Below are 26759 nucleotides of genomic sequence, written 5' to 3'. Positions count from 1 at the left end.
CCAGTATCTTCTCTCCTCTGTCTCACTGCCTCACTTCTCTTCTGCTGTTCACATGGAGCAGAATACATTGTGGCATTTTTTTGAATATATTCAGAATGCTAATACTCTACTTGCACAGATATTACCAGTTTTTAGGACTGTTGGAACCACTTTTTTTATTCAGGATCTGGCTTTTTAGATTTGTTATTCAAAGGTGTATAGACTCCTCTAGTTGAGGAGCTCTGCAAACAGTTTGTTTGTGCTCACTTCATTAAGCATTAGAGGTTTACTATCCAAGCGTTGATGGATGTGACTTTTGGTTGCAAATTCCTTGGCACAATGATGCCTTAAGATGTCGGTGGAAAGATCAGAGATGACTCTGGTTAGTATAACTTTTTTTATTTTCCACCCAGTTTATTTTTGGGACTACTAACAGCCCCACGCTCTGCATTGATTGCACCCGAGTCGTCTTAAATAAAGGATTTCAGACACCTTACCCCATTTTACAGTATTCCTAGACAAGGCTTGAATAATGCACTCACCAGTGGGAAGTAGAAGAGTTTTTCTGGGGAGCAGTGAGACCTAGGCCACCAATTTCTGCAGAATTTAAGCCTTCGTTTAATAAAAAAAAGAGTTTCTAGCCCTTCAGGTTGTGAAGAAAACTTTCCTAGTGTGAACTCATGCTGTGCTGTTTTCCTGAGCCCACAGACAGGTCACTCAGGAGCCTCTGCTGCTGCTGTTCAGAGCTTTCTTGAATAGCAGAAAACAAATGAACCAGACCTTGGTCAGTTTCACTTGTTAGCCAGTCCTTATTTAGAATAAAAATAGCATTAAACAGTTTCAGTTTTCTGTTCTAGCTTTGTTTTTAAATTAAGCTCTAGGTTTTTATTACTGCAACATTCCTGATTTCTCAATGTTTTTGTCACCATTTAATAAAAATCACAAGCAAAATGTTCAGATAAATTTTGTCTAACAGAAAGGTTTCTCCATTTATGGTTGACTGCAGCATCTAATGCGACTCCAAATCAAACAACGGCAGCAGCAGGGATGGGCATCTTGCCGTTCTTTCCAAATCAGCCTGTTGTTGGACAAGCTATGCCAGGGCAAAATAATACTCAGGATAAACAATCAACTACAGTGGGACTGTCAGAAGGAGCTGGCTCAGGGTCGCAGACTTATCTTCAGAGCTTAACAAATTTTACTACTGGAGGCTTGCGCACAGAACATCCACAACAGCAAAGCCAGCCAAAAAGCACTGATACAAGTTCAGGGGTAAGAAAAAACGGACATAGATTTTGCATTCCCGTACTCATGCCCCCTTTCTTGTTGTTGTTCTTCCAATTACAAGTTACTTCAAAAAGCAAATGCAGTTATTTCCATTATAATATTTACTGAATCATAGAATGATTTATAAAGCATTTTAAGGTCATTTGGATTTTGAATTAGAGGAAGGAAAAATTAATGTCTTTTGATTGTCAAAATGAATTAACAAAGAGGAATCTTTTATCCTATTGTACTATTCTCATGTACATGCCTCTTTATATGTAATGATGAAATTATCTTAGCTGCAGGAAATGGCCTTTTTAGACTGTAAAAATTGAACTCATGTTGGAATTCAGTGACTGTAAACTAGAACAGTATCTCTGGGTCAGGATGCCAAAGTGTGTGTGTGTGTGTGTTTCTAATCTGCATCCTCTTAAAAAACAATAGGCATTTCCTTAACATCAGGTCAGGTTTAGTATTTATTCTTTCAAAGCGTGTGGATACAGAAGAAAAAATTTAAAGCTGAATTGAAATGCTTCATTAAAAACTTTTTGAGATATCCAGCCTTTTTGAGATATCCAATCCTTAACTGGATTCTATACATGTATTTACTTAAAAACATTGGCATTTACAGAAAACTTGAAATCCTTAGATGATTATGTTTTGATTTAAATTTTCTTGGTTTCCTGAAGCAGTGGAGATTATTAGCACCTAAGCAATGTCTGCAGCTGCATTCTGTTTTCAGCCTTTATTTAATATGTAATTATTTTAATTTTAAAATCTTTTAGTGTTATGATTTGGGATTTTAAACAGATTTTTTTTATATTTTAATCAGCATTTCCATTCATCTTTTCATACAGATAAAAAAGGAAAATAAACTTTTAAAACTCCAGAGAATCTAGTATTCTAAAAATGAATCTGCAGGTTATCTTTGGAGGTTTTGAATCCAATACTTTTGGACAGCCTTTCTGGCAGAGATCTTAATAAAGTTACTTCCTTTTCTGCATTAGTTGATACAGGGGCAAGTTTTCTAAGGCGAGTGCATTAGTAGCACATTCCAGATTTGTACATTTTTAATAGAATGGATTTAGAATAAAATTATATAAAAATCACACTGGACAACATGTTTCAAGCAATTTGTGTTCTCCAGTTTGAAATCAGCCCATCCAAACTCTGGGATGGCTGCTCAGTGGTCTCTGTGAAATTGAGATAGTGTTGTCTTCAGTCCAGTTCCCAGTGGACAGGTATCACAAAACTCCTAATAGTATGGCACTAACTCAGGGGCGGGCAAATTTTTTGGCCTGAGGGCCGCATCGGGTTTCCAAAATTGTATGGAGGGCTAGTTAGGGGAGGCCAGGCGTGGACCGGACCCGACCCCCTTCCAACCCCCCTATCCCCTGATGGGCCCCTGGGGACTCCTGCCCCATCCACCACTCCCTGTCCCCTGACTGCCCCCTGCCGCCCCATCCAACCTCTCCTCTCATTCATGACTGCCCCCGCAGGACCCCTACCTCTGTTCAATCTCCCTGTTCCCAGCCCTCTGACCAACCCGACCCCTATCCACACCCCTGACCATCCCACCCTCCCAAACTTCCCTGCCCTCTATCCTCCCTGCCTGGAGCCCTGGTGGTTGGCGATGCTACAGTCGAGCCGCCCAGCTGGAGCCAGCCATGCCGCCGGGCTCTGCAGCTGTGCTGCTCCAGGAGCTCACAGCCCTACTGCTCAGAGCATTGCGCCAGTAGCGCAGTGAGCTGAGGCTGCTGGGGAGAGGGAACAGCAGGGGAGGAGCCTGGGGCTAGCCTCCCAGGCCAGTATTAAGGGGCAGGAGGGTCCCACGGGTCATAGTTTGCCCACCTCTGCACTAACTGGTTCTCCTCGTAGTCAGTGTCAACTGAACCCAAGGTTTGAATGGGCCTGGAGACTGAACCACCTCCTGACTCACAGAGGTAGAAACCCTTCCCGGAATAGGGCTCAGCTACAGTGGTAGTGTGAGGTGGGACTCGTACCTTACCGTGTTTTGACTAAAGAGAGGATTTCAGTTTCCCAGGCTGACATTCTGGCACGTCTCATGAGCATTAAATTCCTTTTTAGATATATGCAAATCCATTTGCATTTTTAATTATGATTTTAAATATCAAGGGCAACAAATTGCCCTTATTTGAATAAACTTGGTATTAGTACTAGAAAAAGCCAACTTCCAACCCAAATGGATGTACCAAATGTGATTACCAGGGGAATTAGGAACCTGAATTGTACATTAACAGTGAAGAGATTACACCCAGAGTTGAAAAGCAAGTAAAAATCCTCTGAAATTTATGGCCCAAATTATCTGCTGGTGTGATGCCATTGAGATCTTATGTGCACAGAAAATTTGACCAAATAGTTTGCCCTCTATGTAGGATACTGGTACAGCTCTGTGGAATTTCACTCAGCATTCTGAGGGGCCTGTAAAAGAGATGATTTTCAGTTCCCATGTGTTACAGTTTGAGGGGTGACTTATGCCTCAGCATAGACCAGTTCCTGTGTGTTTATTGATATTAAGTGCTTCTGTATCACTGTTATGACTTATCAGGAGACCCATCTCTCAAAAGCGGGGAGAAAAATGTTTTTTTGGCAGATGTTGGGGGTGCTGTATTTTGACATGTGTTTTAAATGTTGCTAGAATCTATGTAGGATTAGCTAACTAACTTGCCACCTGCACACATTACTCTATTTTGGGTATTTTTTTATGCTGTAAATCAACAAATTAAATGAAGGTTGGGCTAGTGGAGTGTTCACTAGGTGCTAAGAATAGCTGTGTAGATGTTGTCCTCCCTCCCTAACCTCCCACCAGACTTGAGCTGCAGTGGCTACACAGCACACTAGTGAGAGCCCTGCTAGCCTAGTCTCCGAGGCTTGGAGCTCGCTCCGGAATGCAGCATGGACGTACCTTTAGGGATGGCCTTTGGGCAGGCAGGCTGCCTCTGGAGCTCCTGCTCTCCTCCATAAACAACTTGTCCCAGTTACGTACTTAGTTTTTGCCTCTCTGTAGTGCTATCAGAATAGACTCGGTCCATCACAGTTCCAGGAGCCCATGCACCTCTGCTGGTTTGGGGGAATGAGCGAGTCCTGGGGTCTCAGACCCGCTCCCAACTATTTTCCCCTTTAATGTAAGTACTGCTAGTGCTGATAAGCAGCTTGCTCAGAAAGGCATTTTACATTAGTACATCACTGAAAATTCTGCCTCCCTAAGCCAGAGTTCAACAGTCCTTGGTTTGCCAGAGGCTTGAGTTGAAGCTAATCTTCTGTTGCATGCTTACTGTGAGCTTTATTAATCTGATGGCTTTTAGTGAGGTTTTAAATATACTCAGGAAAACTAAGTTTGCAATTCCCCCCCCACCCGCCCCCCTTCCCTGCTGGTCTAAAGAGACACTTGGCTGACAAACTCCTTGGCAAGAAAAAATATCTGTAATCTGAGCAGTCTGTTCAGATGATTTGGTTCAGGATTGATTTGGAGATACTCTGCTGTAAAACCTATGAAATCTGCAAGTTTTTAAAGTCATGTAGAGACAAGCACCTGTCATTGCTTTGGTTTTACTTGTGACTTGAGTGATAGCTGGAAAGTGGAATAAATGATGATATCTAACATTTTTACAGATTCCCTCAAAAAAACAGACCTCACTCCTGGGGGAACCACCCAAAGAAATCCGTCTTAGTACCAATCCCTACTTGAATTTGGCAAGCGTGTTGCGGGGTGTGTGTCTTTCAGGTAAGCAACCAATCAGCACATGCTTGTCTAACAGCGTGTGATTTGATTTAAAGCTTTCTAGAGAGAAGTGTGGTAGGTTGTTTTTCTGCTTACTAAATGATCTCAGCAACCACAGCATTTGTCATTAATAAAATCTAGAATTCTCTCTTTCAAAGAACTTGCACTGAGAAGAAAAGTAAATTGATATAAGCGACCTTCATAACTAATTTTCTAGTTGAAAAATATGGTTTATAAGAGTACTTATCTGTAAAGAGATATTATATACTGCAGTATTTCTAATGCAAATGTACAGAGTTAGCATATTTGTTCAGAATTCATGTACATTCTAGAAACTATTTTCTGTCAAACATAAGACCTTTTATATTTTGGGCTAGATTTTGATTGCAGTTAAATGTGTAAATCTGGAGTAATAAATTTCAGGTCTGTGACAATGTTCTGGGTTTACACAAATGTATCCAAGATCGAAGTGTGCCCCTTAATGGTTGGACAGCATGTATAAACTGAATGTATTCATTTTGTTTTGAGCAGCAGTTGCCAGCAAAGCAACTAGTACACAGCAGCAGACTGGGCTTTCAAGCAACATAGTGGATGCTGCAGTCTCTCAGGGAACTACATCTCAACATGCAATGGAAAACTACTTTAATTATTCTCAACAGTATGGGGATTATACACAGGTATGTTAGCTAACAATACTTTCCTTCCTGTAATGGAGTGCTTGGTATATTTTTATTGACTTTATTACTTCTAGATAACTGAAGTTGCGCTGTAGTTGCATGTGGTTGTTTTGTGTTCCACTTGGAGTAGGCCTGTTGTAAAGACATCCCATAGCTCTGTGAAGATGGTGGAGTTACTTGGCTCAATAGTACTATAAATTATAGAGCATTTTGATCACTTTTTATTTATTAATAAACAGGATATTATCACTCGGTTCCTGGTGTCAATTTAGAGGACAAGTGCAGAATGAAGTCTTTTTCACGAACTATAAGATAAACAAATTCCAAACCAATGAATCAAGTTATTTAATGTGTAATTGGGCATCACAAACATATACCATACTAGATGAGGTTCAGACATATAATTGTTCTATATCTTCTGGGTGAGTAGAAGACTTTGGTGTGATCAATCGGACACCTATCACATAATCACTTAAAACATATATTTAATTGTTTTGTTGGATTTTTATTATTGGTTTTAAGTCTGTTTTTGTGCGTCTTGGAGAGCTTTTGTCTTTAATGAAATCTAGTGCCCTGTGAAGGTCATGGGAAATTGCTATAAAGTAAAATCACCATAGCAGGCAGATGAAGTGAAGAAGTTTTTTTCATTTATAGGAGGCTGTCCAGCAGTGGTATCAGCATTATGCGCAGGCATACAACACTACTCAAGCAAGAGGAGGTGAATTTGAAAATGAAGCTTCGGAGGTAAAAGTAAAATGAGTTTCCTTCACATCTCCATTGACTGCTTCTCTCCTTTAGCATTAGGATGCTATTATGTGCTTCAGCACTACTGTAAACAGAAAGGATCAGATCATGTGGGCAAAATAGTGCTATAGAGTCACCGTGTGGATCCCAAACACACAACCGTTGGTATTCCCTAAGTTTTCATGTAGCTAGGCTCCTACAACCTAAAGTTTTCACCATGTGCTGTAAAATAGACCAGGAGTGCATTAAAAATGATCCTACATTGCAGCTTTCGAATAGTATAAGTGAACAAGAGATTATCACGTTATTTCCTGCTATACTATTATAATAATACACTTATATTATCTTATAATATACTCTTATTATACTTATATATTATCTTATAATATACTCTCGTATTATCCAAGAGCTATTTAGCTCTCAGATTGTTATAGATCCCCAGTGGGTGCTGCAATGCAAATGGGAGGCAAAACCTAAAAAATACAAAACCAAATTCCCCCCACCCTTTTTTTTTTTTTTAAAGGATTATGTGCATCAAGATTTTTTTTTTTTTTTTTTTTTTAAGAGTTCCTACATCAGACTCAATGAGAGAGGAAAATTGCTGTAGGCCTGAGCTGTTTCTGATTTGAAAATTCTTTCCTTTAGAAACTTGGCTTGACTCCGGTATTTCCATATCTGTCCACTGATCATCACTGTAGACAAATAAGAGTAATTACTTAAAAATAAAGAGTTTTTTGTTTTGACCTTTCGTTTATCATGGATCCTCTTCTCCATTTAGGAACCTGCTAGATCTTATGGAGACTACAATACGTATTTGCAGGTTATGCCTTCATATTATACTGGAGCCCAAGGATCATACCAGCCAGGCAGCTTTCAGCCTACTCCACAGAATCCATTAAATAAGGTGAGAGGAGAAGCTAAGAGTGATTTCAGACACGGCCAAATCTAGATGCAGGTGGTAGAATGCCTTGTTTGTCTCTTGCTGCCACCAAGTGGCTAAAAGATCATTAGGACTTTTAAAGGTCTAAATGAGTATTGTGCCAACTGCAAAATTTTTTGGTAAACTAGAGCAAACATGAACTTGTGGCATCTACCAAGCCAATTTTTTATTTACATCTTGATTAGGAAAGTCACGGGGTACCCCTGGCTTTGTGCAGAATCAAATCAAGATGCTGGTAGTAGCACTTGTTTGGCAAGAACTGGCTGAGATGTACCTTGTAACAAAGATGGCCAAGGGCTACACATGTTGCTGTGTGTTGTGCACATACTAAAGAATTTCACTTTTAAGTTCCCAAACACAGGGCTAGAAACTCTCTCATTAGGTTCCATCCAGATAGAGTTATCATAGCCCAGAGAGGAAAGAAATAGCTCAGGTGTTTGAGATAACAGCTGCTTTTCAATCTCCTTTTTTCTAGTTATAGGAGAAAAACTGCTAGGTGCAGCTGATGTTAGACAGCTTACTCCGAAGCTTGTATTAATGCCACATTCCACAGAAGGCAGTCAGAGACCATTCCTTGGGCATGGACTAAACAAATATACCTGAGCACCCAGAGACTTGTCTGAATCCTGGCATTAGATGATTGATTAACCTGTTGCCCGAAATATTATTTCCACACCCAAGTCCTGCACTACATTTTTTTCAGCATCTGTAAAGCACATTTCAGAGCTGAATTTCAAAGAGACCACATCCTGAGAGATGTGCATAAAAATAAAATAATTAAAGAAATCAGGATAGACTGGGATATTAGCACTTAGTAGCAATGATTAGAACTTCTAGACTAAATAGCTAATGTCATTCGTGCGTAGTATAAAACACCTCAACTTGGAACTCTTTAAACACAAATGATACTGATTCTCTGATCGCTTAGTTTGGGTTGTCACTTTCTTTTTTTGCACAGGTGGCACCAGTAAGAAGTGAAAAGCGAAGTTCTTCACAGCTTATTTCTTCCCCAGAAGCTGGCCCAGTTGAATATAATGGCCAGCACACTCAGGGTGCAGAATCCTATCTTAAAAAAAAGCGTGTTTATTGAGATCCAATCAACCAATCCTGCCTTAAAGCCAACAGGTGACCTTTTTGTACCTCTGTATTTATTACTACCTTAACTTCATACCCATCCGTCTTTATATAGGGTGACAAATTCCTAAAAGGAACAATTCAGGCAAATTTTCCAAATAAATTATATGTAGCAATAAAGACAACTAGTTGGACATTTTTCGCTTATTATTTGCCTTGTTAAATAATACAATGGTGTCTCCCTTAATACATGATCTTACTGTAAATTGTCAGAATTGACAATGATTGTCTTAAACCTGCAAAGAAGTTTCCTTTGGTGATTGTCGATCATGTGTCAGTCAAAAGCAATGAATATAGTGGCAAGGGAGACTTTTCCCTTAGATGAGGAAGGTGAGATTGTCTTAATCATAATTTTTTTAAAAACTCTTTAAGTGTGCTTTTCAGTGTTATGTTTTCCAGAGTTGAGCCTTCTGCGCTTATAGCTTTTACATTTTAAAAACCCTTCCCCAAAACATTGGACGGACACTAGATGTATTAACATAGAGCCTATGAGCTTTACGGTAAATGTTTTGTTAAAAATAAAGTTTGTTATATGTGAGCCTACCAGCATCAATCTAGAGTACATAGGCGCTAGTTAGAACAAAGGTGTATTCTTAGCTATTAATATTCTTTCCCAAGAGGTGGTTATCATTTTTATTTGCAATTTTACTCTTTGTGAATGAATTTGTTTCTGCCCTAATCTGCTTCTGAACTCTGTGTAAAATACTAGGTCTTGCTAAGCATTGGATTTGAACTGGTGTGAGAGAGTCTCCCAAAAACTAAAATGCAAAAGCCACCCTCCACTAGGTGATGAAAATTCAATGTGCAGGAACAGTAAAACCAACCAAAATAATTTCAACCACTTTTAAGCGGATCAGTATAAAAGTTCTCAAAAAGAAGCTAAAAATTTAACAACCGATTTTGTTTTCGATAATTTCTGGATTTTTCAGACAGTAGAGAAGGAAATGCTGTCCAACCCCACTGCACCTGTCCTAGTTTCGTTTTGTTAATCCCACTTTCCTATTTTTAACCTTCACTTTACTCTGGCTCCAGGTGTCAAACTTACTTTACAATTTGCTTCAGCTATTCCAACTGCTCATTTGGGACCCAAAAGTCTGAATGCCCTTGATTCCCATTGACTGCAGGATTAGGCCTTTATTATGTAATCTTTTGCATCAAATAGTCCTTTTTAGACAGGACTAATCTCTACTTACTCAGCTCTCATTGGCATTTGAGTATGGTGTATATGATATAGCATAGAGGCACCTGGGTTTATTATTTACACCGTGTGTGTGTGTGTGTGTGTGTGTGTGTGTGTGTGTGTATATACACACACACATCCCTTTTGAACCCCTCCCTTCAAAAGTTTTTCATTGTAGACTCCTTCTGTCACAATGAACATTACCCACTTCCTTGTTCCTGCTACCCCCCATTCTCTTGCTTTTTTTTTTTATAGAGGGTCATTTTCTCCAAGGAATTACCTCTCTTGCAGTACAGTAACTAGTACTGTACTCGGTCTCTGCCAGCCAGAACTGGAATAGTCTTTTGCCTTTGCCTACTGCTTTTCTTTCTCCCTGACTTGTGCCCTGGGCTGAGAGGTCCATTCAGAAACTTTCAAAGCTTTTTTTTTTTCTCTGACTGTTTCTTTATCTTAAATTTGATTTACCAGCTCCAAGTCCTATCACCAAATCGCCTTAATCTGCAGTGGTAAAAATCCATGTTTTCATTACTAATATTTATATAAGTTAAGACACTTGCAATTTACCATGTGAATTAACTTTATTGTAATCCCTTTGCAACTCAATGTTTCCATCTTTGACTAAGTTGCAATAATCGTGTAATTGATGTACGTAGTGCTCCAGCCATGTAATGGCTGGAAATTTTATTTAATCTCTTTATAGAATACCAAGGTTATTTGTTAAGCATGTTTAAAGTTTACTGATTTTTTTTTAAATGTCTTGAAGAAACTCAAAGTTTTTCACAGTAGCTCAGAATCAGGACTTTTTTAGAAAACACAGTTGCAGTGTTATGTAGATGCTCTGCACGTCCGCCTTAAGACAGCAGAAAGCAATGCATTTGATATGAGAGTGATTGGTTTTGTTAATTATACATATGTATTGATTGGTGTCAAATTCACCTGTAGTATTTTGTTTAATCTGCAACTTTTCAAAACTGTTAACCTTTTCAACAAAATAAATTACTGCTCCATTTACAGTGGAATTTGTGTGAAAGAACAAAATCTCCAGCCTACTCTCACTCAGTGGAAGCCATTGTAATTTATCATTTTACACAAGTGTGCTATAGAAAAGTTTCAAATTTATCTTCCCTAAACAGCTTTGCACAGTGTAATTTATAATTAACACACACAAGTGAAGAAAAAAAATCTTTATTAATTTGTATAAAGAGTAACAAAGTGCATATAGATTCTACAAGTGAAATACAGAAATAAAAAATAATACTGTAAAAATGACTACTACCTGTTTGGGGTTCAGTAATTACGTTTATACTTTAATGTGTAAAGACACTTTTCAGTTATTGCTGACACTAAATGTGCCCTCTAAGCATTTTCAGAATCCAGGTTTGGGGGAGACAATATTGCCTAAATTCCAGGGAGAGGATCAGCAAAAGGTTGCTAGTTTGAATAATCTACCATCCATTTTCTTGCCAAATTCACATAATACGACTTCAGTACCCTTGATTCAACTTCAAAATCTGTTTATGGTCATAGAACTCAAGCAGATCCAGTCTGGCCACACTGGTTAATTGTATATATGGTAATTGCATAATTTGGCAGTCTGCATACCAAATTGGGGTCCAAAAGCTGTTTCTAATGCAATAAGTGAATAGTCTAAATACTCATTTAATTTTTGTTCCTCATGTTTTCTAAACAGGTGTTAATAAATGCAATGGAGTGCGGGACAGAAAAATGTCTCGCCCAAAAAAACATAGCTTCCAGGAAAATACTCATTGTGATGGCACAATCAATCCGCAAAAATATTACTCTAACAAAACTTTACAATCCTTCATTCTCTTACATCAAAGATAACCTACATATCAATGGAGAATGCAGTTGAGAGAGTGCTTTCCATGGCTCATCACAGTAATGGCCTGACATACACATTTGGGGTGTTTGTTAAGAAAATAAGATATTTAATTTCCCTTTCTTGTGTCTCCATGCTGCAGCTCTCCTACATATCATAGAATAACTGTAATTGAGTTTATAGGATGCTATAAAAATGGTGGAAAGTACTTAGCTTGGGGTTTTTTTTGTTTTTAGTAAAAGTAAAAAAAAGCTGTAGTAAGAAACTGGGTTTCTGCAATGAAATGCAAAATCATAAAAGTTGGTAAATCATCTTTACATGTATAGGTTTTTTATTTTTTAAATATAAAAACTCAGGACTTCAAATTGTAGGGTAAAGTTTTTTGGTTAGATAACACTGATTGATACAGTATCTGAACTGAATGTTATGTACCAAAATATTTTTGAATTGCAGATGCATCTAAAGATGACCTTTTTTGCCCAGTCAACTTTTTTTAAAAATCTCCTTACCACTTTCCTAAAAAATAATTTCCTATTTGAAAAGCAATTAAATTGCCATGGAAAGTTCTGCTCAATCTTCTGAGTTAGTTATTCAGGAAAATCATTCTAGTTGCAGAACACTTGTTCGATGTGCAGTATGACCTGGGGGCCATCATAAATTCCCTTTCTTGACACAGTTCTTTCCACTTGGTGTTAGTTCAGTATAATCTAAGTGATGGATGGGTTGATCGATGAACCTTTTTAATAAGTAATACTCTAACAAGAGCAAAGTGCTTAAAGATTTTCTGCTAGGGAATTTAAATATTTTGATCCCAAAAAAAGGAAACCACTGGAAAAAGAAACCCTTAAACACGTATTAGCATAGCCAGAGTACAAACTACAGTAGTTAAAGGACCTGGGCATTTATATCTGACATGCATTTAAAGCACTGACAATACAAAAATGTTAATTATAATTTATTTATAAGTGCTTCAAATCCTTGAATAAGATTTTGAAAGGTTGTCCGGTCAGCTGGATTGTATATCCAACATTTCCTCATCAGCTGGTCCACCTAGCAATGAGAAAAATTTTTTTAAAGGATGAATAGTAGATTCTTCATTTTCTCAATAAAGGGCTAGCTCCTCAGCTCATGTAAACTGGAGTAGCTCCACTAAAGGCAACAGAGCCATGTGGATTTACACTAGCTGATGATCTGAGCCAAAGTGAGCTTCCGTTACATTTTTAAATCAAAGGTATTGGTCCATCTGGGTTGAGAAAAAGTGTCAGGCACATTAGTTATGAGAATAGGTAGAAACACCACTACCACCTTTATCTAAGGATACTTACAGCCTGATCCACCTCCCACTAAAATCAATAGGAAGCATCCAAAGGACTTCAGTGGGAGTTGGCTCAGGAACTAATCACCAGTGCCTTAAAAGGAAAAGGAGCTGTCCTTTAGCACAAGTGGTAGAGGCCTCTGGTGAATGGGGTGTCTATATGAACACAGCCTCAGTGTGGTACACATGCACCAGCTCTATACTTCAGAAATCAAAGGACGATAGAACGAATTATATGGGACTCAGAGATTTTTGTTTCTGTGGAGGTGTCAGACTTTGGAATCTCATTAGGAAAATTTTTTTAAACATAATGCTTTAGAAAACTTGAGAAGAAAAGTTTGCTTGTATACATTTGGCTATCAATCTAGTTTATACCTCTTCTGGGGAGTTTGGTGGCCGAGGCAAGCGTTTTCCTTCTCCTAATACACGTACAAGCCGCGTTACTGTCATCTGGCCTTGAGTTGGGCCAATCATTTTCAAAAACTCCTGTAACAAGTAAAAGCCATGTGGAACATTTATTTACGATTCTTGCCAAATGAAATCATAACAGTGAAACTTGACATGAGAAATACTTAATCTCAAAATGAAGAGTAATTATAAACCCGTATTCATACCATAGCATGCAGTATTCTCATTTCTTTCCCATCCCATCATGAGAGTACAAGAAGCACAATTTTTTAAACATGGCTTCCTTAATGAGACACTTAACACCCACATGTAGATACTCAAATTTGTTCTTAAGCAAAAATGTTTACTGATGGTTTGAGCATCCAGATGCAAGAGACCATGTTTGAAAAGAGCACTCCAGACCTTTTGTTTCCATAAGCTAGATAAATTCATTGTACCTCTTCACTGATTTTGAGTAAGCTATAAGGCAATGATTCAGATGTGTCTTTTTCAACAAAGCTCAAGTTGCTATTTTGCAAAAGATATTTATGAGCAGAATTAGTGTTGAATTAAAATTCAGTCGCTGATGTTGAACTAACATTTCCTTTCACAACTCACCGCCATTGGACTAGACTCTGAATCACAGTATGTCAGTAGTTCATATAGCGTCACTCCAAATGACCAGACATCTGAAGCAATGTAAAACTTGCTCTGAAGCAGACATTCTGGAGCATACCTACGGATGTAACATGGCTCTGTTAAATTTCAGTAAGTGCTTCACAAATCACTCAATACATACACTCCTGTTGTAAAAGGTAAAATTGATGGCTTAACCCGCATGCATTTAAAATAAGTTGTCTATGGTGTCATTTGTGTGGAATACAGGAACATGTGAGTATATAAAAGGAATTATACACACACACACTCTGAGCTCCTCTCTCTTGCCACAAGGCTTGAGCTGCTACACAAGCAATCAAAATATACCATCCAGGTAAAAACCCTTATGCAGCCCAGTATTCTGTCTTCCAACAATGGCCAATGCCAGATGCTTCAGATGGAGTGAACAGAACAGGTAATCATCACGTGATCCAGCCCGTTGCCCACTCCCAGCTTCTGGCATATAAGCCAAATAAGATCTTAAAAAGAAATATAAAGTGTAATCATTCAAAATAAGAGGGGTGGATGGCAATATGGAATTTGTGTGTGTGGTTTACTTAACTTTGGAAAACGTGACTTATTGAAACAGAAAAACAGTTCCAGAAAGCGTTAGTCTCCTGGAGCTGGTTAAATGACTACATTACACAGACTATTTAATGAAGCTGAATTGTAGTAGTCCATTACCAAAACACAGGACTGTCGAGATCGTCTTTGACTGTGTAGTACTCCTTATTGGTTTCAATTACTTTGGTGAGGCCAAAGTCCCCAATCTTCACTCTGTTCTCACTTTCAACAAGGACATTTCTTGCTGCTAAATCCCGGTGAACATACTGACGAGAGCCCAAATAATCCATTCCCTGAAGAGGGAGAAAAAGCCGGTTACATTAACGCCCCGAGTGTTCAGGTCCATGTTGCTTTCCCCACCTCCTTTCATAAATCAGCTCCCCAGCTTCTCTTCTACCTCACTCATTATTCACACCTTCATCATCTCTACTGATGGCTCTTCTTTCTCCCCTCTCCTCTGTTTTGTCAGTCTGTCCTCAGCTGCTCCTCCTTCTAAACTCTGCCCTTGGGGGCCTGATTTGCTTTTCTGGCCTCTGGTCAGTCTCACAGCTAGCTGTCTTTCCAGCATCTATTCCCCAATGACCCACTGATTTCAAATTTAGATACATTTAAAATGGTATCTAATCCCCCAGCCTACTCCACCATTCTCCCACACTCACCTGGCTGTCACCTCCCCTCCTCACATTCCTAACACACTCTTCCACTCCTGCTGTTGTGACCACATCATTCCACTTGCTCCCTCATTTTCTGTATCAAGTGCACACTCCTTGTCCTAGCTTCTGAGATCCAGCACAGCTCTCCTCTTGCCTACTGCTTGACTCTTGTTTACAGCTCCTCTGACCTCTGTCCATGTCCTCCTGAATGCTCCCTTTTGTCCTGCCATGTCTACGCTTAGCAACTTTTCACTCCCATCCTCTTTGCTGGAGCTGCCGCCGGCTTTTCTGTGTGCCAACCACCCTTGCCTCCTTCCTTCAAAACCACTCATTTTCCATGAGCTCACGCCGCAGCGGCTCTCCACACTGATAATTACGCTATCCCCTTTATGTTTCAGCTGCTGGACACGTGGTAAGAGACATAAGTAATGCAAACCCCCTAGGAGCAGGGACCCTGTCCATGTACATTACTCCCCTTTCCCCCTTTTCAAGTACTTACAAATTAAACAGACATTTGTGCTGCTGAAAGACTCAATTTCCAAGCTTACCTTGCAGATCTGAACTGCGTATCTTAGCTGATGTTTCAGAGTGATTTTGCTCTTATTTCGTGGGAGATATTCCTTTAGGCTCCCAGAAGGAAGAAACTCCATTATGAGTTTAATCCCACTTCCTCCTGCAAACATAGTAAGAATGCTCATTTCACTACAGCTTTAACTCCCAACATTCATCCTCCCAAGCTTGCTCAACAGTTACCACCTTAGTGGCATCTAACATACTGGGTTTTTTTCCTATACTTGGAAGTATTTATATTCATGGCTGTATTGCCCCCAAGGCTCCAGTCAGTGTCAGCAACACCCATGGTTGGGTGCTGTATGCATGTATAAGAAGACAGAGACCCTACTTCACAAGGCAAATAACTGTGGCTCCCAACAAATACTGACTTTTTAAAATAGCGATCATGGTGACAGCTGAAGAATACAGACATGTTTAATGAGACAGAGCCATGCAAAGGATTTAATGTAAATATGACCTCAGTAACATTGGGCACCACAATTGCTTTGATATGAGGAATAGTTATGATTTTGTCTGTGCTTCCTTACTAAACACTCTATTTTCCATGGGATTGTAATTGAGCCATAGTTAATTGTCTACACACACATTTCTCATGAGGGGGCAGCCAGTGTGGCCACTTTAAAGTTTTGAGTACATAAAAAGGGAAGGGGAGAAACTTCAGAGAGATTTTAACTCCTACACCAAGAAGAAAAAAATCTAAATTCATATCCAGAGTAAATCTTTATGCTGAACCTTAGAAGGAAAAATCTTATTTTTTAATCTTCTACTTGAAAATTTACCATCTTCTATGCAAATTCCCTTGTATTTCACAATGTTTTCGTGATAAAGATTCCTCAAGATTTCGATTTCTTTCTTCAGATCAGCAATATGATTTCCACCACTCTCAGGTTTCAGGGACTTTACTGCCACCTGCTCTCCTGTATTATCACCTTCTGGATCATACCTGCAGAGTTCAACTTTGCCAAAGTGACCCTAATTTAAAAGAAAAAAGGAAACCATTTTGAACTGTGATCACTAGCCAGATAATGCTCAGTGCAATACTTCAGGCATTTACAATTCAGTTTTTCTCATCATGCTACAGAAAGGGTATATAAAAAAGAGACAGACCGGTGATGCTGCTCCTCTGGGTAACATATTACCAGTGAATTCTGATCACCCTGGGCTATATTTTGCCCCAAATCAGTGTGTGGAGTGCACCTTTCATGTTTGGCTTGGTCCTTTTTATCCTGAAGGGGTTAGCCTAGACGCCTGTACTCGCGCTATCCCTGTCTCTGTGCAGTGGAGGCACCTGTAAATCATCCCCTTCCCCACTCCTCCAGTAGCCCTACAAGCAATTTGCTTAAAAGTGCATACCACCTCTTCTTCCACAAAGACTCCTCTGCTGGGAGGAGAACTGGGAGAATTCCTTGGTTGGCAGGCACCAGGGGTGCCAAAAGGAGCCATGCTGCCAGGGAGCAGTGTCAGTGAGAGAAGGCTCAGTCATATGTCTGCTTCTTGATGTCACAGCCTAAACACGCCACTCTACTTACCTCCCCCAAATCTCGGATTCTTTTCAAAAATCGTTTTTCAAAGAGAGTGGGATCGACCTCTGCGAAAGGCTTCTTCTCAGAGATAATATCAGGATCTGACATGGAAAACAGCATCAACACAGTCCAAGTTAGCCAGGGTCCCAGAGTCCCCTTATTCCTTAGATTTTACTCATGTCCAGAGCTCCTGACTCATGTCTATCCCTGCTCACAGTGGACACTTCTTCCCTTGAGCCCCTCCTCCTCCTTGCTGAATGCTAGAAGATTCCTCCCTCCCCTCACTGATTGTTTGCCCACCTCCTGCTCTGCTGCTTGTCTCAATGCCTAGCTCTGCTAAGCTGCTGGGTCCTTGTGAGTTCTTCTCCAAGATTCAGATTTAGACTTAGTTGCCCCATCTACAGAAGGGGATGAGTATTTTGGGTAGTCCCACATCTCCCTTCCAGAGATGAAATAAGGATTAGTTGTTTAGTGTCTGACAGAGCACTTGGAACACGAAAAGTGCTAATTAACAGAATAAGGACTAAGTAAGTAGCTTATTCAGTATTGGGGGCAGAGAAGTCCAAAGTAATGTCAAGTTTCCTTTGAAAACATAATGCCCTTTAGCAACCTGGATCAGATCCACAGTTTTCGATACTTACATCTGTGCCCTGATTAAGATTCCCAAATGACTCTAGCCATATTGGGCCCACATAGCTTGACATACACAATATCAAAACTGGCTGCAATTCTTTCAGCTCACCTTGACTTAACCCACATGCAACATAGAAATTACGTAGTCTTTCCACATACCCACAAACATGTTTTATTCCCATTGTTTCAACAGTATAAAACTCACCCCCTCAATAGTATTACACATAGAATTTCTGCTACCAGTATGTGTTGTCATGGTAAATCTTTGCTAGTACATGAAGTTACACTAAAGTATCCAACTTAGCTAAATAAATCAACCTTCCTTTAATAGCAAACTAACAAGCAAAATCATTTCTTACTTTGTTCTTCCACTTTATTGATGTCTCTCATAATTGCTCTGAAAAATGGTCTCTGATTGGGATCATAGTGCATACACTGCTTCATCAGATCAGCTAGTTCCTTGCAGGATGGTGTTACCAACATGAAGTGCCCTTCATAGAACCTCTCCTTCTGTAAGACAAGACAGAAAACCCAGCATGGATTGTAGACCTTATATTACAGACGCATACTTTATCTCCACGGCTATCGTAAAACACTTTCCATTATAAATCTGACTTTGATCTTTCTCCCACCCCAGCTTCCACAAAACAGTTCCTTTTCACCAGAAACACTGCACAGGTGTCTCCTTCAAGGGGAGACTAGCTTCTGTATAGTCTGGGATAGCTCAGAGCAGCCATTTCTGAGAAGGGTTTGGTGTATATCTTCTTTTGGAAAAGACATCTTTTTGCCACTGCATCCCTCACAAAATGCGTTGTCTAGGAACTTAAGGATTTGCTGCCCCCATGATGTATTGGTTAGAAGGCACATTTTAAGGAGGGGGAAGGAGGATGGTGGAACCCGCTGTTGTCAGGGTAGCAAATTCCTTTCAGTAGCTCAGCTCTTCTGCTGAGCTACCTGTTCCTCTCAGGCAGTGGCTAAGGGACCCAGATATGTTCCTTGAACAGTTTAGTAGTTGTTGTGCAGGCTAGGAACTGAAGAGCCTCTTATTTGGAAGAGCAGAACTTCAAGGGAGAAGAATCCCAAATGGAATCTTAGCTGCAGGGATCCCAGCAGTGTTGAGGGAGAACATGGCTTTGGTTTGATTAAAGAATATTAGTGCAACAGAGAAGGATGTGGGAGTCCCAGGCTTGCAGGAGAGAAAGGGGGCAGAGCAGAGGGTGCGACAGGTCTTAACATCTGACAGGGAGGAATGGGGAAAGGAAGTAGGGAGTGGGTCAGCCAGGCACTGGGGGAGGATGGAAGAAAGAAAGGAGAAATCCCAGCATGAAAGAGAGGATGCGATGAAATAACTAAGGAAAAGCCACTGTGGCTTAAAAACCATGTAAAAGAAGCAGTGAGAGATAAAACAGCATCTTTTAAAAAGTGGAAGTCAAATCCTAGTGAGGTAAATAGAGAGGAGCATAAACACTGCCAAATTAAATGTAAAAATGTAATAAGAAAAGCCAAAAAGGAGTTTGAAGAACAGCTAGCCAAAAACTCAAAAGGTAATAACAAAATATTTTTTAAATACATCAGAAGCAGGAAGCCTGCTAAACAACCTGTGGGGGCCCTGGATGATCGAGATACAAAAGGAGCACTTAAAGTCGATAAATTCATCGCAGAGAAACTAAATTAATTCTTTGCTTCAGTCTTCATGGCTGAGGATGTTAGGAGATTCCCAAACCTGAGTCATCTTTTGTAGGTGACAAATCTGAGGAATTGTCACAGATTGAAGTGACGCTAGAGGAGGTTTTGGAATTAATTGAGAAACTTAACAGTAACATGTCACCGGGACCAAATAGCATTCACCAAGAATTCTGAAAGAACTCAAATGTGACATTGCGGAACTATTAACTATGATTTGTAACCTGTCCTTTAAATCAGTTACTGTACCCAATGACTGGAAGATAGCTAATGTAACGCAAATATTTAAGAAGGGCTCTAGAAGTGATCTTGGCAATTACAGACCAGTAAGGCTAACATCAGTACCGGGCAAATTACTATTGTTTCAACTAAAGAATAAAATTGTCAGACACTTAGAAGAACATAAATTGTTGGGCAAAAGTCAACATGGTTTCTGTAAAGAGAGATCATGTCTTACTAATCTATTAGAGTTCTTTGAGGGGGGTCAACAAACATGTAGACAAGGGGGATCCAGTGAACATAGTGTACTTAGATTTCCAGAAAGCCTTTGACAAGGTCCCTCACCAAAGGCTCTTATGTGAATTAAGTTGTCATGGGATAAGAGGGAAGATCCTTTCATGGATTGAGAACTGGTTAAAAGACAGGGAACAAAGGGTAGGAATAAATGGTAAATTTTCAGAATGGAGAGGGGTAACTAGTGGTGTTCCCCAAGGGTCAGTCCTAGCACCAATCCTATTCATAAATGATCTGGAGAAGGGGTAAACAGTGAGTGGCAAAGTTTGCAAGTGCTACTAAACTGCTCAAGATAGTTAAGATCAAAGCAGACCGTGAAGAACTTCAAAAAGATCTCACAAAACTAAGTGATTGGGCAACAAAATGGCAAATGAAATTTAACGTGGATAAATGTGAAGTAATGCACATTGGAAAAAAATAACCCCAACTATACATACAATATGATGGGGGCTAATGTAGCTACAACTAATCAGGAGAAAAATCTTGGAGTCATCGTGGATAGTTCTCTGAAGACGTCCACGCAGTGTGCAGCGGCAGTCAAAAAAGCAAGCGGGATGTTAGGAATCATTAAAAAAGGGATAGAGAATAAGACGCAGAATATTTTATTGCCCTTATATAAATCCATGGTACGCCCACATCTTGAATACTGCGTACGGATGGTGCTCCCCTCATCTCAAAAAAGATATACTGGCTTTAGAAAAGGTTCAGAAAGGGCAACTAAAATGATTAGGGGTTTGGAATGAGTCCCATATGAAGAGAGATTAAAGAGGCTAGGACTTTTCAGCTTGGAAAAGAGGAGACTAAGGGGGGATATGAAAGAGGGCTTTAAAATCATGTGTGGTGAGGAGAAAGTGAGTAAGGAAAAGTTATTTACTTGTTCCCATAATATAAGAACTAGGGGCCACCAAATGAAATTAATGGGGCAGGTTTAAAACAAATAAAAGGAAGTTCTTCACTCCGCGGACAGTCAACCTGTGGAACTCCTTGTCTGAGGAGGTTGTGAAGGCTAGGACTATAACAGGGTTTAAAAGAGAACTGGAAAAATTCATGGAGGTTAAGTCTATTAATGGCTATTAGCCAAGATGGGTAAAGGAATGGTGTCCCTAGCCTCTGTTTGTCAGAGGATGGAGATGGACGGCAGGAGAGAGATCACTTGATTATTACCTGTTAGGTTCACTCCGTCTGGGGCACCTGGCATTGGCCACTGTAGGTAGACAGGATACTGGGCTGGATGGACCTTTGGTCTGACCCAGTATGGCCATTCTTATGGTCTTAAGAGAGCCCAGCATGGCATTGTTTTGGGAAGGGAATCCTGTCTACCTCTGTGAATGTTTCAGACTACAGGAAGCCTGTGTTATTGGAAGCGCTCTGATTGCACGGATGAATGGCTAGGAGTAATAAGGGGGCTGTCTGTTAATTAATGGGAGAGTCAGTGATTCTAAGAGCTAAGAACTGTAGTCATCTAGTCAGAAAATAAGCTGAGTTAGTCCAATAACATCCAGACACAGAGGTGACAGTCTATTGGTCTTTTTTTGTGTGTGTGTGTGTGAGTGTCTTGGGAGTGGCGTAAGGGAACAGTTAGCAAATAAATGAAACCTGTGAAAATCAAAATGGAGGGAGGGCTTTCCATCTGGCACTGTCAGTGCTGTACTTTGCTCTGCTGGTGCTGGCTAGATGCCCTTCTCTCCTGCTCATTCAGTGTGCTGGCTGGATCTTGCCCTCCAGAGGTAACTAAATTTCATTCAATCTTTGTCTTATTTGTCAAGTGCTTTGGGATAAATAGTGTGATTTAAATGTCATATGTGTAACCCTTTGGTGCAGGTACCTCAAAAGCTCCTGCATTAGCACTAATCGCTTATTACTGGGTTAAGAAATCCCACCCTCAAAAAGCTGATACAGGGTCAGTAGTCAAGCATTAGTTATTTATCTTTGTTGTCAGGCAAAGCCCAATTTCTAGTTCAGACCTGCAGTATTCTAAGCAGCAGCATCCTCCTTAGCAAACCCACCTGTACTGAATTTTCACAAGGGATTTAAATAGCTGGTTGAACAGAAAATATTAAACTACTATCAACTCTAGTATGGAAACAATAAGTGCCAAAGAAGATGCATTTCACACAGCAAGGTAAGACTTATGAAACAGACTTTTACCTCTGCTAATGTCTTATCTTTCAGAGGTGCTTCTCCATTATAGCAGATTTCCCACAGTGTTGTGCCAAAACTCCACTTGTCTGCTGCAACACTTAAATTTTTTGAATCTTCAACACATTCAGGTGCAATCCAAGGGATTCGTTCGACACATTCTTAGATAAAAGACAGTTTACATGATCTGGAGTTAATATCAACTAAGGGCTAGAAAAACTGCCAAGTTATTCAGCATTCTATTGCACTACAGCAATTTAACAAATAACTAGTTACAAGTATCAACTGTGCCCTGAGCCCTTCATAAAACTGGGGTTCCTCTTATATTAGCTCATTAAGCCCATTGTTGCTTTTTTACATCTAGTGTGTGCACGTGCACAGAATGACAAAGGTAACCAAATACAACAAACACCGAATGTAAGCAACATACCGCTTTATTATGTGTATCCACAAAACTATAACTCAAAACTGTACAGAATGGAAGAGAGAGATACCAGGCTGTGAACCGGAAGGAACTATCGGGTAAAACAACATTTTCTCTCTTCCTTCCCAACCACAGTAAAATGAATAATCTGGTTTTATACGGTACCTTGTCTGGATAGCACTGTTATTGGAATTCCTGGGTCACTCAGTTTAATGAAAGGACCATATTCATGGTCAATTCCCTCTCTTGCTAATAGAATATTTTTCGTGCACACATTTCCATGTACTAACTCTTTATCCTCCTGTATTCAAAAGAAGGTTACAATAAATACAATAATTCAGCCATGCTATGCAAATACCTTTGCTTACATAGCTCAAGAGAGAGATGTAAAGTATCCAGGATGAGCTCCAAAAAGTAGCTTGGGAGAAATGCTCCTGGAGCAAGAGGGGAGGGGAGAGGGTGGGGGAACTGCACACTTATATGCCACTTTCACCCACAGATCTCAATGCACTATATAAAAATGGGCAAGAATCATCATCCCTCTTTCATAAGGGATGTAAATGAAGGACAGGGGCATTAAGTGACTTGCCTGAGGTCATACAATGGCAGAAATGGGCACTGTATTTGTTTTGACATTAAATAGGCACCCATCTGCTACTCTAGGAGCCTTGGACATTATTTGAAATAATATAATAAAAACAACAAGGAGGTCTGACTTCCACCCCACCCCTGACCACAGATGTTCCTGTGTGTTCTATTAAACAATACCCAGAAAAAGGAATTTCGCTGGCAGCTATTGCACACTAATTTTGCGATTTAAACCAAAAAAACCCTACAGGCAGTACTTTTCCCCACTAGCATGCTGTCTACTTACCAAGTAGCTTAATGCACTTGCCAGCTGTTTGGCTACTTTGAATTTCCAAGGAGTTGTGAGAACATCACTTTTCCGGTGCATAAAAAGATCCAGTGGCCCAAATTCAACAAACTCTTCAACCATGATATCTACAAAAATAGAGCCTTCAGTATGTAGCAACAGTATTATGTCTGAAATAATCCAAAGGGCATAACTGGGTCTTTCGTGGAGAGCTACATTTTTGGAGCATCTGCCCCACACCACATTAGTCTGTACTAATGCTTTAAATCAGAAGTGAATTCACTGCTTGTGAAGGATCCAGATTAATAAAGTGTTCCACTGGCCACATAATAGGTACAGTATGTGCATTTGTCCCCTCCTCAACCCTGACCTGGGAGGTAACCTCTACTGGCAGGCAAAACTCCGAGTGGGAAGTCAATACCTTGCCTGGTCTCCTGACCCAAGGAAACCATTCTTATAAACACTGTCTGAAGATAGGTGTCATTAGGATGGAAAACTCTGATATGACACACAGCTGAAGGAAAGCCTCCTCATTCCAATTCTACCACCACTTTGATTATTATTTATTATTTGTACTGCAGTAGTGCCTCAGGCTCCCCGTCAGTGCTAGGAGCTGAACAAAAAGACCTACCCTTCCCTTAACAGCTTATGTCTTCACTTCGTAAGAGCCACATTGACAGATTTTAAATGAACTCACTTTCTACATCGCGGACACAGACCCCGTGAAGGAAGACGATGTGTTTGTGGGAAATTTGCCTCATCATGCTTGCTGTCTCAAAAAATGCCTATTAGAAAATGAAATAGTAAAAATAAATACCAGCATTTCAGTGGCTATCCTAAAGCAAGGCATGTAAGGAAACAACTGAATGCGACATAACAATATTATAAAGTTCAGGAAAGACCAATGTGACTCCTGTAACATGCAGGATCAACAACACATTAAAGTGCTACATAAACACCACTGCAGCGAAGGTGCAGTAGAAGTGCTGTTGTTTAAACTTTATAAACCGTGCCAACTCTTTAGCCAAGGTTTTCAAAGCATCTTATCAACATTAAGCCTCGCCATCCTCCTGTATAGTAGCAGCTCCTCTTCACAAGGAGTAAACTGAGGCACAGAGAGGTTAAGTGACTTACATGCGGCTATACGGTGAATCAGTGTCAGAGGTGCTGATAGACTCTAGCATCCTGACTCCAAGCCTACTGCATGCAGGACCAGGGCATAATCTAGTAGTTATTCTTGTGTATAGCCCACTGAACTCGGGGCCTGCTGACTTCAGAAGTTACTTGCATGTGGGATCAGGGCCTGGATTTGTGACTCATCTGAAAAAACTGACTCCTGACTAAGTTAGATTGATCTTGTCAGGTGCATGAGTATGGCCAGGGAACGTTAGGTAGCATCTTGCATGCAAAATGCTAGCCTTAACTTTTCAACTTCCTCAGTTTTGTATGAAAACTAATGTTTAAATAATGAACATCTGAACATGAATAAGATGGCATTGGCTACTTGTTTGTAGACTATGAACTGAAAAGGGAAAGAACTTGCCAAAGAAATGTCTCTATGACTGGGGTCCAAGACTTTGAGGAGGACTTTCTTTTCTTTTTCATCCTGGTACCCTTCAGTCTCATCTTCCTTATAATTAAGAATCCCAGAGTAAATCTGTGTTCTTGTTCCTCTTCCAAGGTGTTCATCCTGAAACATAATGTATAACCGGCATTTTCAAACCAAGGCATCAAACAGGTGTAGAGCTACAAAAATACTTAATACCAGTCCTTGCAACCACTCAGAATTCCCTATTCCACTTGCTTTAGTAATTTTCAGATTTCACCATCAGCAATCTGTCACCAAAGAGAAACTAGTAACATTTTACAGTAAGTGCCAGCTCATTATTTCTCCTTTTGGTATTCTCTGAAAATGGTATTTTTTATCATGCTGAACTCATTTAGTATTAATAGGATGTCAGATAGTAGAGTTACATTAATCCCAAACAAGTCCAGCATGATTTAATATTATTAGAATGAATGTCAAATGAATTAATGATGACTGGCCTCTTATTTACAACAGGATGACATTGATGTGTTACTTTAAAGTGTTACCAAAAAATTACAGCAAGTAGTATTTCAATGGAACTCCCTGTCAGAGATATTAGAAAAAACAAATGACATTTCCCCTCAAATTAACAGAGGATTCTCCTTGGTTCTTTTGCAGGAAGAAAGTATGTATGTGCTGATTATTAACCTATATATATAAAGAAGTGAGTCTCAGAGCCCAGGTCAACAGAGTGCAAACACCGTGAGCCCAAATATATGGCTACAAACAGCACTGCAGATGTTCCTTCTCCAGCTGGAACCCAGGCAGGAACAACTACACTGCTACAGTAACTCCTCACTTTTTAATGTTGTTACATTGCTGATCAATTAGGGAACATGCTCATTTAAAGTTGCGCTACGCTCCCTTATAACATTGTTTGGCAGCTGTCTGCTTTGTCCACTGCTTGCAGGAACAGCAGCCCGTTGAAGCTAGTTGGTGGGGGCTTGGAACCAGGGTGGACCGGCAGCCCCCCATCAGCTCCCCCAAGTTCCCTGTGCGGCAGCCACCCTGCAGGCTATCAATTGCCAGGCAGTTCAGCTATCCCTCCCCCCACTGCCCTGTGCTGCTCTTGCCCTCTGCCTTGGAGCTACTCCCAGGAGCTTCCTGCTTGCTGTGCATGGGGGGGGAGGGGGAGAAAGAGAAGAGTGGAACTAATGTCAGCATGTCCCCTGCTCCTGCCCCCCATCTCACAGAGCAGTGGGGGCCGGGGGTGGGGGGACGACACACAGGGCTTAGGACAGAGGGAGTTTGCTGGCAGGAGCTGCTGTCTCAACTTGCTGATCTACTTAAAAACGCAATGTACTTAGAGTGGCATCAGTGTACTTAAAGGGGCAATGCGCCTCTGTCTCTCTCGCACATAGGGTGTGTGTCTCAGTCTCTCTCTGCCATGCTGTCTCCCCTCCCTCCATTCGTGCTGCCTTGTAGAGTGTGAGGCTACATTAACAATGTGACAGGTTTCAGAGTAGCAGCCGTGTTAGTCTGTATTCGCAAAAAGAAAAGGAGTACTTGTGGCACCTTAGAGACTAATTTATTTGAGCATAAACTTTCGTGAGCTCACGAAAGCTTATGCTCAAATAAATTTGTTAGTCTCTAAGGTGCCACAAGTACTCCTTTTCTATTAGCAATGTGTAAAATCTTGAGGGCTCAGCTGAGTGCTAGTTCATCATTTAGCAGTAAGGCATTCCCTGGGAAATATCCCACCCTCTTCCGCCCTCTGACTTCACCACCTCA

At 40.3% G+C, this 26759-nt stretch overlaps 2 protein-coding genes across 7 annotated transcripts in view; one reads left to right on the top strand and one right to left on the bottom strand.

The window, feature by feature from the left end:
• Positions 1–10673, top strand: part of RAVER2 (ribonucleoprotein, PTB binding 2) — a 63419-nt gene extending 52746 nt beyond the window's left edge. For all 4 annotated transcript variants that reach the window (XM_043491252.1, XM_043491253.1, XM_038415028.2 and 1 more), the window contains exons 10-15: positions 986–1251; positions 4879–4990; positions 5519–5664; positions 6319–6408; positions 7187–7312; positions 8307–10673. In XM_043491252.1, the coding sequence (XP_043347187.1) occupies positions 986–1251; positions 4879–4990; positions 5519–5664; positions 6319–6408; positions 7187–7312; positions 8307–8438 (872 nt within the window). In that variant the 3' untranslated portion in view covers positions 8439–10673. The remainder of the gene's footprint in view (positions 1–985; positions 1252–4878; positions 4991–5518; positions 5665–6318; positions 6409–7186; positions 7313–8306) is intronic.
• A 158-nt stretch (positions 10674–10831) lies between these two features.
• The window catches only part of JAK1 (Janus kinase 1), a 110205-nt gene continuing 94277 nt past the window's right edge, over positions 10832–26759 (bottom strand). For all 3 annotated transcript variants that reach the window (XM_038415024.1, XM_038415025.2, XM_038415026.2), the window contains 13 exons: positions 24984–25130; positions 24138–24225; positions 23441–23568; positions 22732–22867; positions 22152–22303; positions 18167–18317; positions 17181–17275; positions 16431–16623; positions 15627–15751; positions 14546–14718; positions 13823–13940; positions 13193–13303; positions 10832–12552 (listed from right to left, as the gene is read on the bottom strand). In XM_038415024.1, the coding sequence (XP_038270952.1) occupies positions 12451–12552; positions 13193–13303; positions 13823–13940; positions 14546–14718; positions 15627–15751; positions 16431–16623; positions 17181–17275; positions 18167–18317; positions 22152–22303; positions 22732–22867; positions 23441–23568; positions 24138–24225; positions 24984–25130 (1719 nt within the window). In that variant the 3' untranslated portion in view covers positions 10832–12450. The remainder of the gene's footprint in view (positions 12553–13192; positions 13304–13822; positions 13941–14545; positions 14719–15626; positions 15752–16430; positions 16624–17180; positions 17276–18166; positions 18318–22151; positions 22304–22731; positions 22868–23440; positions 23569–24137; positions 24226–24983; positions 25131–26759) is intronic.

The sequence above is a fragment of the Dermochelys coriacea genome, chromosome 8, assembly GCF_009764565.3.
Source record: "Dermochelys coriacea isolate rDerCor1 chromosome 8, rDerCor1.pri.v4, whole genome shotgun sequence".
Taxonomy (NCBI): domain Eukaryota; kingdom Metazoa; phylum Chordata; order Testudines; family Dermochelyidae; genus Dermochelys; species Dermochelys coriacea.
Note: the sequence above shows the minus strand (reverse complement) of the source record. Positions and strands in the feature narration are given on the sequence as shown.